Consider the following 14893-nt stretch of genomic DNA (forward strand, 5'->3'; position numbering starts at 1 on the left):
GGAAGTCCACACAGAAAAATGAAACAGAATATGACACATATGACACTGAAGGCAATCCCATCTGAAGACGACGTTTTCTTGCCAGCCTTTCCGTGACGCGTGTCTGATCCAGACTTCAATTGATTCCTCAGAGATGAGGATGGATGACTGAGCAGAGAGGCGAACAAGGCAGGAATAAGCACCCTGCACACCAGAGCGACTGGCAAAAAAAAAGAGAGAGAGGAATTTCACCTCACAGAAACAGACTGACGAAAACTACTACAGTTTGTATACGAGATGAAGGATGGAAGGATGGACAATGTTGTTGGTGCAAAACTGGCCTAAAGTATGGAAACAAAGGCTCACTGGGCAGATTGTGAATGAATGAACTGTATAAGCAAACAAGATAAGACAAAGGGAGGTGAAGGTATTGAGAGGGGGAAGAGAGGGGGATAGACACAAGGCTCCCCACAGCCAGTGAGTATTTATAGCTCAAATAGTCAGAAGCTCTGCCTGGCAGCAGCAGCACGCTGCTTGCTGATGGCTCTGTGCATCCGACATGCCTGCGACTCGGTGGAGAACATTAGGAGAGGACGATGAACGAACCCACTGAGTGGATGCATGAATGAAGCCAGATATGCTGCACAATGAGGTAGACTGAGTGGGATTAAAAATGATCATAATGAGTGAATAGTGAGCTCTGTGCTTGTGCGTCCTGAATGGCGCGTAATGACGAGTAAACGAAGAACAAACGGGAGATACCAATTAATGAACATGTCTCGATTGGTTTGGGGTTTCTGTTGTTATATTTATATGACACGCCCACATGCCATGAACGGAGACTCTTTCTCTGTTTGGCTTTGAGTGCGTGCGCGCGTGGTCGTGGTGCCGACAAGGAGCGCGTTTGGTTCGCTCAGCTCGCGGTGCCGAGGGCGCGCACAGCAGCAGACACGGGGAATAACTTGCGCGGCTCTCCTTTTTTTTTTGTATTTATTTATGGAAAACAATCAACTATGAATTGTTAACATACGTTAAATAGGCAAGCCGTCGTCTTAAAGGCGAGCAACAAATCACTATTATTGAGCAGATACAATTCAGCTTTTTCCGCCACATTCCAGCGAACACGGGAAACATGAAGGCGAAAGACCGCGAGCAGCGCTTGTCGGACTCCAGAGAGCTGGACGGATCCTATGACCAGCTGACAGGTGAGACTTCTGGCGTCGGGGACGCCGGCGCATGTTGGGATTGTCTGCTGGAAATAAAGATTCAATAGGCAAAGTTGATTATCTGAAAAAAGAAGCATGGTCGGGCGAACTTCTGGAGGCTCTGAACTGTCGGAACCTTTTATCCTTTCACCTAAACAATAAGTATTTTACTTGAATGACGTTTTGATGAGAGAAAAAAAGAGAAACGCGACCAGGTGAAATTCTACAGGCATTAAAAAAAATAAAAATACAAATGCACATAGCTTATTGAATCTTTAATGTCAGCGTCGCATGTCCATGTGTTGCGTAATGTCGTGCGTAACGTTGGGGAGCAACTGCTCTGATTGCTGGTTTGCTCTGCGTTGGGAGGCCACCTGATTGGCCGGTGCTGTCGTCCAAAGGGACTTCATTCATGTCACCTGTCCTGCCGCTTCGACCCCCGATGACCTCTGATCCCGATCAGGCTCTTCCGACACATCTCAAATCTCTCGTCTCCCTCTTCAAAGAAGGGCTCTAAGGATATCAATGGTCTGCTTTTGCCTGCTTTGGGGATTGAACAGAACACTCCCTCACATTGTGCTCTGCCTCTCCATGTGTGAGCGGACAGATGACACTCACGTCACTCTCATTATAGGCTGAAGCGCTTCACTGAAGGGCAGCAGCATCCCGCTGCGCATCTACCTGGGCTCAGTGCGGACTGCCTGTCTCTTGAGGTGCTTTCCTGTCGCCTCAGCCTCCTAATGTCACATTGGAGCTCTTGGAGCTCTTTGTCAGCCTGTTAAATGCCAGCTGCCTCAATAAAATGATTGCTCTTGTGCCAGAAAACGTTTTCCAGACAGCTGTCTGCTTTTGAGCTCTAATCTCATTTGCACTTATGCACGTATTGGTGCCAACACGATTAGAGGTTGATGCTTTAACAATTTAAGATCTTGTTGTAAGGTGTTATCTGTGTGACCAGCGGACATGGAGAATGGTCTGTATCCGGCAGGGCTATATGGAAGCGTGTTTGGGTACGTGTTCACACTTTTCCTACAGTCCTTCATTGAGATAAAGGAAAAAAAGAAGCAAAGTTTGTTCTGCTGATTTCAGAGGCATCCATCGGGGGGGGGGGGGGGGGGGGGGGTCTCAACGGCCCGTTTCGCGTGTCATCCAACCCACAGCGCTGACCGCTTCACAGAGCTACATTACATCCACTTTCTTTTCTCCTGGGTGCTCTTTGCTTTGCGGTTTTACTTTTGGCTCCGTAATGACTCAATAATTTGCATGCAATGAGCACCAGTTAATGAGACGCATGCCTAGTGACAGTGGAGGAGAAGGAACTTTCTGCAACGTAAATCTAGTTCTGTAAAACAGACTCATTTTCCATTTATTTTGCCCCCCCCCCCACACCTTACCTCCTGTGTGTGACCGTTTTTAAATCAGAAAGAGGGAGGAAATCCACCCAGTGTAACAAAGCAATTTATTCCTTTAATGACGTATTCCAAACTGTGAATTATGTCATTCATTAATCTTTGTGGACACTGTCATTTTTTTTAAAACTTGCGTTTAGTGTGTGTGTGCGTGCATGCAAGAAATTTGGAGAGATGTTTTTCTACATATTCCTTCCTAAGTAGAAAAGCATGTGAGTGTGATGCGAGGGCACGTCTTTGTGCGAATGGATTTTTGAGTGGGTTTCTTTGTGTGGGAAGGAGCGCTACAGGTGAGTCATTCAGTTCACTTAAAGCAACTTGTGTGCGAGAAGACATTGTGTGTGTATGTGTGTGTGTGTGAAGCAAAGCTGACCTGCCTTGCTCAAAGGTAATGTGGGTGGTCTTCGCTCATGTAACCGTCTAGAAATAAATCCCGCTCTGAAAGCTCCACTGTGTCAGATTGTGAGGCGGCCTGACGCTCCCCACCGAGTCTCAGAGCGCCAGCTGAGAGATGACAGGTAATTATAGAAACGTGGTGAAGTAATCTCTTCCTTCACCTCACAAGCTGAAGAGGAATCATATCACCCCCCCGACACACACACACACACACACACACACACACACTGGTTTCATGATTTCATTTCATTTCATTTTCTAACCGCTTGTTCCATTATCGGGTCGCGGGCCAAGCTGGAGCCAATCCCAGCAGTCAACGGGCGAGAGGCAGGGGACACCCTGGACAAGCCGCCAGTTCATCGCAGGGCCACACACACACTCACACCTACGGGCAATTTTAGTGTCACCAATCAGCCTAGGCTGCATGTTTTTGGTGGTGGGAGGAAGCCGGAGAACCCGGAGAGAACCCACGCAGACACGGGGAGAACATGCAAACTCCTCACAGAATGGCCGCAAGCCGGAGACGAACCTGCGACCATCTTGGTGTGAGGCAACAGTGCTTACCACTGCGCCACCGAGCTGCCCTCATGATTTCATATAAGCAGCTATTATCTCATACTTTTGTCATTTCCTCCTCACACAATCAGAAGGTATTGTCAATCTGCCAATCTTCCTTTGTTCTGCCTGATATGAGTTTGCATCGCCTCATGTGTTGGCGGAGAAGATGAGGCCGTTTAAATCCATATTTTAAATGTTCTTATACAGCTATATGCATGTTAAGATGTGTTTCCTCCTCCTTGTCTTTCTGTTTGACAAGGAGGAGGAGAACTCTAAACTATAAAATCGACTCAACGAAAAGGCCCCGCAAAGTTTGTAAGGAATCTTTCATGTAAAAATGTGAAATGATGACTCAATCTTCAGGACATTAAACGGCAAAAAAAAAAAGTTTTGTGATTTCCTGCATTAGTGACAATGAGAGACTAGGAGGTTGCATTACACAACATCACAGACGGCTCGAGCATTCTTCACAGGATCAGCACCTCAGCAACTCCATCGTGTTCTTGAGTGCACTTTTAAACATCATTGTGTTTGTGAGCTAATTAAAGCTGCCAAACCTCTTCTGCATCGTTGCAGGATCTGGACGTGGTGCATCTACCACGCTGCTGACCCCGTGACCTCTGAGCTCTCCAGTGGGGAAAAAGAAATGAACAATTGTCATAATTAGGTAAAATTGTAATCTTTGTTTATTAGAATAAAAGACAAAAATTATAATGTGCAAACTGCCTGATTTGTGCATAGAGCAAGTACAATATGCGGCGGATAGGGAAGGGAATGAGGCCCATTTTTTTTAAACTTGGAAAAACCTTTGCTGCTGATTTTTCCACTTCTCTGCAGTAAACACAATTCTGTGAATGCATCACTCACGTAACCACAAACATTCATATCACTATTGTTCCCTTCATTTAATTCCAGGTAGGCGATGCTGCACTGACAGACTTGTGGGGGAGCCTGAAATTAAAGTCTTACATAACGTAATTTAAAGTGGAACCCGCTTACCGCTGCTGGCCCGAGCCAATTCAAGGACTGAGATTGCCTTCCTAATCAAACCTGTCAGAGGGAGTTTGGCCCCAAGTCACCTTTATGGCATGACAGTTTTTGCTGCAGCTAGAATCATAATGGCCACAGGCACTAATTAAAGGTCTTGAATTAATGTGTCACGCGACGTGCCAGGACGTGCGCGACACAGGCTGGCTCGTCGGGGACCCTCCGTGGGATCCTTGGCCCCTATTCTTCCTGTAAGTGCCAGAAATGCTGACGTGCGATGACTGGATTCCTACATGGAGGAATGCTCGGAGTGGCTCACGTAGGAGAAGGAAGGAAAGAAGCGGGAACAGTGAGAGACAGGGTGTCAAGGAAGGGGGCAAAGGAAGGATGGAAACGAGGCGCATGAAGATGAATTAGACTGCAGAAATGCTTTTACCAGCTCAATCCCAGCTCTTTGGGAATGTGTAGGTGCTGCTTGTCCTCTTATAAAGGCCTGCCGTGCCACTCGCATCCGGCTGATGCCATCTCCTCTCCATCGATGTAGTCCTTTAATGATATGGCGGCTGTCCACCTGAGGTCTCAGTCTTTTTGTGACATTCAAATTTGTGCCTCCTCAGCTAAAGTGGATCCAGAAGCTCACGTAATCCCCTCTCCCTTTCTCTCCTGCCCTCTGTCTAATAATCTCATTATATTCTTAAATAATCTGACTGACAGTCCCTACTTACGATGCACGCTGGTTCTCTCTTTAATTCGATCACACTCCTCCCCCTCACTGTCTCCACTGTCTCAAATCATATTATATAATATCATCATATATATTTCTGTCTCCAACGTGGTGCCTTAAGTTCCTCCTGCCTCTCCTTCAATGGCCTCTCCTTTCATTTGCTCCCATACCTTCGTCTTCCCCTGTAAGGCATCGGTCGACACAAAACCCGACTTCCTCCCTGTCCTCTCACCTCCCTCCATCTCCTCCATCTCTTTCACACTGTTGTGGATCCGAGCTTAGCATGCCGAGCCAGGCTCAATAGGTTTTAATCATCGATCAAATCTACGGATCGCTAGGTGATCGCTTATTAAAATAAGCCCTGCTCACCTTTCCCTTGGCCTCCTCACCCCCAGCTCTTCTCCTCCTTTCGGAATGCCCGCTGGGAGAAGAGGAGAAGAGTGGGTGGAAAACAAAGATGGGAAGATGGGGAGCAGAATTTTGGGTGAAAGTCAATTATCTCAAATTGAAAAGAAGGAATTAAGCGAGGAGTGAAAATTGAAGCGCCTGTCAGAATGTTTGGGATGCAAACGTGCAGCCATTCTTTGTGCTTGCAGCCCGACTCGGATTGGTGTTTCCTTGTCAGATATGGATATCAGCCATTCATTTTGTTGCTCGCTCTCACTTTCACTTTGGCGACCTGTCACTCATGACATCCGACGTGCAATAGAGGATTTTGTCAGCGATTCTCCTCTAGACTGACAGCAGCTCATCGGTATGGGGAGGAGGAGAAACCAGCTGTGTAGGTCACGCTCCTGTCCCGCCTCCTCCATGGCCTTTAACACATTATGTGTGTGTGTGCCCTCTAAAGTCATCAGCTTACACAGCTCAGGCTGAAGAAAGAGAATCAGTGTGTGCGTGAGGGAGAGGCTTTACATGCCGCACGTGTAGAGGATGTCTAACGGTAATAACCGGAGCCTTTCAGGCAGAATGCGTGGGCTCCAGTTCTGTTCTTCGCTGGAGGCGCAGGAGTGTTCAGAAAGCACTGTTTGGTTTGTACCTTGGTTTTGGGTCTGGAAAAATGAACCCACATACATGTTAAACTGTAATTTAAGAATGCAAATATTCACCAGATCCTTACCAAAGTTGTGCCACCTGCAGGATGCATTCTAGGATCCATCATTGATGACAATTTCATGCAAAAAATACACGATCTGAACCAATCACGTAACCTCCTTGGGGGGGGAGGTAATACAGATTGAGACATAAAGATCATAAATAGTTCACACAAATGGCAGTAAGATCCTGGCTGGCTGAAAATTCATGAACAAATTTCATTCATGTCTGTAGACCTTAATGCTTTCCTACAGTGGATCTAAATGCCTTTGCCTGTGGATGACAATGGTTAAAAACGGTGAAAACAAGCAATCGCTAAGTAAGTGGTCATATTTTAGCTGAGGACAGACCTGCTGTGGGCCACTGATGATTCTTTAGGAACAACTTTAGTTCCATTGCAAGAACGAAAGTCAGGAGCTAACTGGAGGTGATTCGAGACAAGCTTGTGTTTGTTCTCACCAAAACCAGTCCATCAACGTCTATCATGCTGTTACAGCACACACACACACACACACTGAACCGAGACTTGGCTGCTTAGGAGAACTCTGCAGCGTGTCTTACAATCAATCAGCTAGTTCTGACAGAGCATTGGAGAAGATGCCAATAAACAGGCATACAGACTCACACCACACAAACACAAACACACACGTGCAAAGTACAGCTGTAATATGATCATTGAGCAAAACCCGGTCAGCATCTGGGAGAGACGATGTGGCTGGAATAAACTCACGGTTTCCCGCTGAACAGATTGAATAGAGGATGGCGTCTGCTGCCGTTGGTCCGTAGTGCTGAAAACTGATTTGTAGCCATGTGGTTGTAAACATCAGAGTTTAAACTGGACTGAGGAGACGAGGTCTGGTCTCGTCCCTGGTAAAACAACAGTTTTTCATTAAATTGATCCTAAAACCACTCACAACACCCACTGAATCACGAGGCATCCTCCTGCAACAGGAACAGAACCCCCTTCCAGTCTCAGTGGAGTCCAGTACGAATACTGGGAGAATCTAATTGGACTTTTGAAGCCTGTATTGCCATGTTGGATATGCTGTGCTGCGTCGTCGTCTGAGGAAAGAGAAGCTGTGAAAGCAGCTGCTATTTCAAATATCTTGGATAATGTGATATCGTTGAGCATCGTTAGCCCGCTGGCAGGCTTCGCTGGCTTTGCTTTAGCCTCATAATGGCTGCCTTCATCATGGGTCCCCTGTCAGCCTGAAGAGAGGTGTGGGGGGGGGGACTGACTGACGACTCAGTCTTTATCTCTCCCAGGAGAGATGCTGAAGGCAGCCATATCCTCACCTGATATGCAGTGTGACAAGAAAATTTGGAGGCTGGTTAAAAGCTTTTGAACTGTGTGACAGAATGTTATTGATCAACCTCAAAAAGCTGAGCCAGGTATTTTTGTATTCTCCATCATAGAACAATGTCACCATGTCCTGACTGGTCTGTCTGAGAGACGGCCTGTAGCGTCTCTGACACACTTCTACACTCCAACTTGAAGACTTTGGAAGTCCAATGTTTGTGCACTCTGAAATCTCTTTTCTTTAATCATCTCCACTGCACAGCGCTTGCTCTGGGTGCTTGCTTGTTTACACCAACGCACCCACCCTCACCGCTCGCTATCACCCTCTGGTACTGGTAAACCGATTACTCACCCAGCAGCCTTACGTTCCATAAGTGCTGCACCCCAGGCACCAATGCCGGGTACTGGGATTTCATAAGAGTTAATAGAGTCTACTTATCAACACACGCACACACACACACACAAAGTGACAGCGGTGGGACCGCACTGACTCGGATCAGAGCAGCTCTCGAACTGAACGCTGCAGAGAATAGAGAATGGGGAAACACTCGGGAGCCAATCAAACTGTCTCGCTCTGATACAAGCGAGAAGCAAACATATTGCAGACAGTCTCACTCCATCAAGTCTCAGCTGAAATAGGGTTAATAATATTATGGCAGACATCGAAGGTCAGACAAGCCGGGAGTGTAGTAGTAGTAGTATTAGTATTAGTCATAGTAGTAGTAGGGTCAGCTGTAAATAATATAAGATTGAGATATTTTGACAATAACGAATAAAGAAAGAAGTTGGAGCATAATGAATTCAATGTGAAAAACCACAACATTACAAGGGTAGATGAGAAAATAGGCACTTCAAGGATGAAGATGTAATTGTACAAGAAAAGAGGCCTAAATATACAAAAATAAAGACGTAATTTAATGAAAAATATTAGAGCACAACAGAAATTTATTGAGCAAAAAAGTCATATTAATGAAAAATAGAATTTGTAATTTTATTAGGGGAAAGTGATAATATTACAAGGCTGTAGTTGTAATTTTGCGAGGTTGAAGTCGTAACTTACTCAACCAGCTCCTCCTCAATAGAAGTACAGTCTTCCATGTCTGTCTGGCTCGTTCTTTGGACCAGTCACAGTCTATTGCACAATCTTTTCAAGTCACGATGGTAAAAATAATATTAAGTTGTGCCAGTCTGAGACTGTTGCTTCCGTGACCCAGCGGAAGATGGATGGATGATGGATGGTTTATTTTCCTCTATGACAACACTCTCCTGATACTTATTCTCTAATTCATCACCCAAAGTCAAGACTTCATCAGTATTCTTATAACTTTTTTGTGTGTACTTTCAAAAAGTGAAGAAATTTGTCTGATGATTTTTGTTGTTGTTGTTTTGGTTAACATCCCTTCTTTCAAACCTTCCTTTTCTTTCCAATGATGGTGGTTTTAAGGATTTGGTGTAAACATCCTCATTCACACCCAGAAAATGTGATTAAGAGCGTAATGATTATTAATGAATCCAGTCTGATGTATTATTCATGTCTTCGGTTTCCTCCTGCGTGCTCATGACTGATCGGGGCTCTTTTGGGTTTTGGCACCAAAGGAGATAGTGATTGTGTTTAATGGATCCCCCTGACTCACCGAGAGGGAATGCTGCTGTTGGATGTTTGCTAATTTTCCTGGAAAGCTTTCATGAGGTTTCAGCATGCCAGCATATAAAGTTGCATATGTGTGTTTTGGTGTGTTTATAGCATTTAGATGAACCTCAATATGTTAAGACATTCAAAATCATTTTGCGTCAGTGAATAGGTTCACTCAGGATTCCATTCTACTTTTAGCTGTGTCAGGAGGTCAGGTCATTTGTATGGCGTATGCACCTTGGCGTTTGTCTTGAGGGAGTCTCTCATTGATATTCCCGAGTGTGTCGACATCAGGTTGTCATTAGTGTTTTGTTTGACAGCAGAGAAGCAGAGAGCCAATACCATTCCTCCCTTTTCACCTTCTTTCATCTCTCCTCCAGTTTGTCTTTTTTATGTAAGTGATGATCTCCTCTCCTCTCCTTTCCGCTCCTCAGAGGTTGAAAAGGTGATTAAAATGGATGTAAAATTAATAGCTCTCATGACTGGTGGGATGGGAACAAGTCTCGAGTTCACTGGCCACTGTAATGTAAAATAATGTGTGTGTGTGTGTGTGATACTGATACATTTGATTTATTTTATTCTGGATGTAAAAATAATTTTGAGGGGATTCTTCTTAGATCCACCCAAATTCTGCAGCCTGAGACGTAACCCAGGACACCCAGGGGTTCAGTTCTGTGTTTAATAAGGTGTTAGCAATCATACCATAATGGATACAATAATAAAACTGGATGAAATGGAATATGTGCCACACACAAAACAAAACAACAAAATATTTTGACCTGATTTTGATTTGCAAGAAAAAAATATATTTTAGTTTTCAACACAAGCTACCCGAAAGCGGTTTCCATGAGAGTCGGGCAGCTGCATTTTGGAGTGGATCTGGACGATGAGGTGAATTCATGCCCCCACCTACTTTCACAGAGCCCTGATGGGAGGCATCGTGGTGCAGGGAGTATAGATTAGGGTTTCATTTAATTAAAGGGGACCTTGGCGGGAGGATACACTCTATTCAGTGCACTTCAGATGTATTACTGAGAAGCCTTCCCAAGTAGTGAACTCAAATCAAAAATATATGGACTAATGCAGCATCTCTTTAATGAGAGGTAGAGCTTCTCCATGGCAGTCTGGTGAGAAGCAAAACACACACACACACACACACTAGAGGTGAGCCTGATGCTCGTTGTTCTGTTGGTTCAGAACTATAATACCGCAGCTGCTCCCTGTCAGCACCTCCATGCAGAGATAAGAGCCTCCGTCACCACTCGCCCCGCTCTCTGTCGGGCTTCATGCCAGCATAATGCTTACGGGAAATATTTGTAGCAACTACCCAGTTTGAAGGAAGGTCATTGCAGGAAAGTGAACAGGTGCTGCTAATGAGTCGTTTTTGTCTGGGTTTGCATCAGGAATGGCCGAATTTCACAGACTGATGTCATCATGTGCAACACACTGACTTTCTAGACGTCGCAGGAACCGAATGTGCTGCCAACAAACTAACGATGCAATCCTGTCAAGTGGATGGACGATTCCAACTCCTCTATATTACTGTCCGTGTGTTTTCCTAGGCGTCCTTATAGTAAAGGCCCATTGATGTTTTGATAAGAAGGGATCATGCTGTTCTTTGGGCTGGTTCGGGAGACAACTGGATGCCATTGTTTTCTATTGCACTAGTTTGTGCAATAGTTTGATATGCAGTGAAATGAATTCAAGTGTTCCTGCGTATTTGGGTGAATTTGTGATGAAGGCCGCATTAATTGTCTGCGGTGTCCAACTTCCATGTGAATGCCATCTCCGTGTGCAGCTGCTTTCAGTCTCAGCAGTGATTGGTCCATCCTCCGTTGTGTGTTTGCTCACTTCAGTCACTGGAGGAGGCTGTTTATACCTGCAGAGGAACTGTACACCTTTATGTTCTTCGGTCCCCCCCCCCCCCAATGTATTTCTTTTAATGGAGGCAGCGACAGTGGGAACGCATAAAGGAAAGCATGTGCCTGTGTGTGGTACGCCTTCAACAGAGACTGCGAGAGAAACTCTGCCTCTTGTACGTTTCCCTTACAGCAGCAGGGGATGAGTTGGTCCCTCTACGCTTCAGTTTCACAGCAGCTCCTTAAACCGTCCTCTGTGCCGCGCGCCACGCAGCTTTGAGTTAGACAGGCAGTCCAAAGATAGAACGAAACAATGACGACTGCACCACCAGTCTGCTCTAATAGGCAGTAACGGTACTGTCGCCTTTGTAAGGACTCAAACTTAGGAGCAAGTAGCTTCAACTCAGCCTGTTGATTGGTGCTGCTGCCATAAATGAGTATGGATTATGCACGATGGAGCTGCAGCTGATGTCAAATGTACTGTCATTAGCAGATATAAATGTCGCTGTACTTGTGTCTCTACACTTAAAAAGATTAAGGGGATATAGTATTCAGTATAGCCCCGTTTCTGTAGTACCATTGCTACTCTGCTCACCTCTACTTGCCTCCTTCTGGTTTTTACATTTGGAAAAAGAACCTGGTTGCTGGTTCTGCTATTTTCAGCTCATTTGCAGGTAGGCTGAGAAGCTAAATGTCACATGACATTTTGAAGACAACAGATTGGTCAGAGAGAGAGAGAGTCAAACCATCAGTGGCTGGCATGCATGGAATATTGTGCACGACACAAAATAAATGGCCGCCACAGACACAGTCAGGCTTGCTACAGCAGCCGTAACTGGATTTTTATTGCCGCTGTGCTGAGGAGGTGGAGATGCTCCTGTCATTAAAGGCCGATTAAAGGATCAAGATCTGGGCGAGAGAAGTGTGTCGCAATAAAGACTCCACCTCACCTCAGGACGGTGGAAAGTACCAGGTTCCAAGTCGAAGCGAGTAGAACCAGTATGATGGACTGAAAATGGGGTTTATGTCTGGCCATTTATTATCTGGACCATGTATAACTAAAATGAAGTTATTAGGATTAAAAACAAGTTTGGGAGGCTGCAGATTCAGGCTGAGCTGAGCCATGACACCTGGTGGTTTGAGGTTTAATTCCAAGGAAATTAAAAGGATGTTAAATTTGAAAACATTGTTTGTTACTAAAGCTCCACAGATAACAGAGATAATGGTTATAGCTAAAGAAAATGACAATTTCATTAAGCAATAAGCAGTACAATAAGCTCCAGTTGTTGGCTTGTGATCTGGCTAGCCTCTCTATTTGAAGCTAGCGTATACCTTCAAATTCTGGCGCTATGTCTTGCAGCATAAAATATTTGTCATAAATTCAAGACAAAAACTGCTTTAATTGTCCTGATGGTATTCATGCATGAAAAGGTAGAAGAATGGAGAGGAGAGGAAATAATAGAGACATCTTGGTCACTGTTCTCTTTGCACAAAAAAGAAGAAGTGGCATTTGATAAAGCTCGTGACGCCTTTCATCTCTCATGTGTCAGTGAACATAGGAAATCCTCCCCAGCCCGTTTCTGTCTCAATCTGTGGCCGGTATTGTGGCATTGATGACTGGGAAGCTCTGACAATACTCTCCTTGCCCCTGTTCTCCTCTCCACCTCCCCAAGCAGTCCCTACACAGAGTGTCTTCTGTCACAAGGGAGCACTTCACATCATGGATGATCCTCTAGTGAAGTCACAGATGCTATTAGCTGCACACAGACAAATAATTGAAGAGAGATCTTTTTTTTCCCAGGTTATTATTTGAGGATTTTGGAGAGAATGTTTCTTGCTACCAAAATACAGCATAATCCCTTCATCTTTGTATTCCTGTAAAAGAATAATATATGCGTGTTCTCGCCATTATAATAAGCATCTGCACTGGGAAATTATTTGTAAATTGAAAGAGTGGAGTTTTTGCTCTGGTGAAAATTTCTGTCAGATTGCCAGGATGAACTTCAAATGAACTTTATGCATTTATGCCATCCTTTTGCAGCCAGACTTGATATGCTGTGCAAAACAGGCCCGTTCTCATTATCGACTCTGTTGAGGTGCCACACTTCAATTGTGAGACTTACAAATGAGTAGATTTTCCTTGCAAATTAATTTTTTTCTGTCGTTGCGTCTCTCTGACCTTGTTGAAGTTTGACATTTTGAGCGTGGCGCATTGCAAAGTTACAGACAGATGGGAAATAAGGTTGTTAGCGGCGCTGGTTAATGGGCCAATAAAGTATTATTTTAAACATGCATCCACGTGCACAGCCGTGCACAGACACACGAAAGCACTGCCCCTGTAGGTTGTATAAAACTGTGACATTTCCTCCCCCTCTCCTCTCCTCTCTCTCTACCCTCTTCTCCTTCTCCGCTCCTATTCAGCTGCCTCCTGATGGGGGGGGAGCCGGTTTGTCTTATCGCCTTTCTCCAGCTGGGGTTCGGATTGGGGATCTGGGATTCTCTCCTTCCCTCAACACACTAAAAGGGAAGAGTGCGATGATTTGGCATGCTTTCACAGACACACACACACAATTAGCATTAGGGACACACAAACAGCGACTCACTCACGCTTGGATGGAGCTCATCCTAATTTCATGGCTGCAAGTTGTGAGGACCAGAGGGGAAATATAATAACATTGAAGAGGAGCAATAGTCTGACTCCTTTCAACTGGCTCTTCCCCTTTGTACTGTCATTATATGCACTGTTTATAATGCCACCTCCTTGTGACTACAGCCACTCTCCTCCCTCATTCTGCTCACCCACTTAAGCACCTCAATGAACTGCTGTATGTGTTTCTGTCTGCGTATGTGCACGTGTGTGTGTGTGTGTGTGTGTGTGAGATACCTACACAGCTTCAGGGGTGTCTCTGATGCATCTAACCAAATATCTGTATTTACTTCTCTTCTAATGACTGCTTTAAAACAATCATAGAGGAGGTGGGACTTAATGACTGAAGTAGCACATGGATTGTCCCATCTGTGCTGGAGGAAAAGGGGTTGCAGCTATTTATTGAGATGAAATCTGAATGGTTTAATTATCTGACATGGAGCTACATCAGTAGGTACTTAATTTTCATTATCACTTGCTTTGTGATTTTATTATAACTCATACTAATTGTTCATTCCCATCTTGCATTCGCACTAACCTCACGGTTTCATGAAAAAGACATCCCTCCTGGTCGTTGCCTCAAACTCATCTTAGCTTCCTGCTGTTTGCACTTTGAAAAACAGAGATCTGTCATCAGAAAGTCTCCAATAAAACAATCTACACTAGCAGGCAGCACATTTGGTGATACGCTACAGGTGGAGGAGTCCAGATAGGAAAACCTTTCGATTAGTTTTTGCCATCTGCAGGCAGCACTACAAACTAAAAACTGATATTCCGAGTGAATGAAAACTAAAAAGAAAAATAATAAAATTTGGTGCCAGAAAAACAAAACACTGAGATGGTAAATTGTTCCTTAGAGATTTTAAAGACCGCAAAAATGCCAGTGAATATTTGACTACATGACAAAAACAAGCATTAACTCTTGCCGAATGTGCTGCGGCTTCGAGTTTTGTGCGTATCAGATGATTTAAGATGTTAACAGAGTGTTCACCAAGATGGAACAAATTGTCCTTAAAGATTTTGCTTCAGCTTAAGATCGTGCTTGGCCCGTCACCAAGCTCTTCATCAAACCCACCCGCTCAGACCTACCTAAATGAGCCC

General features: G+C 44.7%; 1 protein-coding gene across 2 annotated transcripts in view; it reads left to right on the forward strand.

Annotated features, from left to right (window-relative positions):
* The first annotated feature begins 1111 nt into the window (after positions 1–1111).
* Positions 1112–14893, forward strand: part of LOC137896249 (A-type potassium channel modulatory protein KCNIP2-like) — a 59440-nt gene continuing 45658 nt past the window's right edge. The window contains exons 1-2 of one of the 2 annotated variants that reach the window (XM_068741781.1): positions 1112–1184; positions 3974–3976. In XM_068741781.1, the coding sequence (XP_068597882.1) occupies positions 1112–1184; positions 3974–3976 (76 nt within the window). The remainder of the gene's footprint in view (positions 1185–3973; positions 3977–14893) is intronic. The other variant, XM_068741783.1, reaches the window with a different exon arrangement.

The sequence above is a fragment of the Brachionichthys hirsutus genome, chromosome 7 (genome assembly GCF_040956055.1).
Source record: "Brachionichthys hirsutus isolate HB-005 chromosome 7, CSIRO-AGI_Bhir_v1, whole genome shotgun sequence".
NCBI classification, from domain to species: domain Eukaryota; kingdom Metazoa; phylum Chordata; class Actinopteri; order Lophiiformes; family Brachionichthyidae; genus Brachionichthys; species Brachionichthys hirsutus.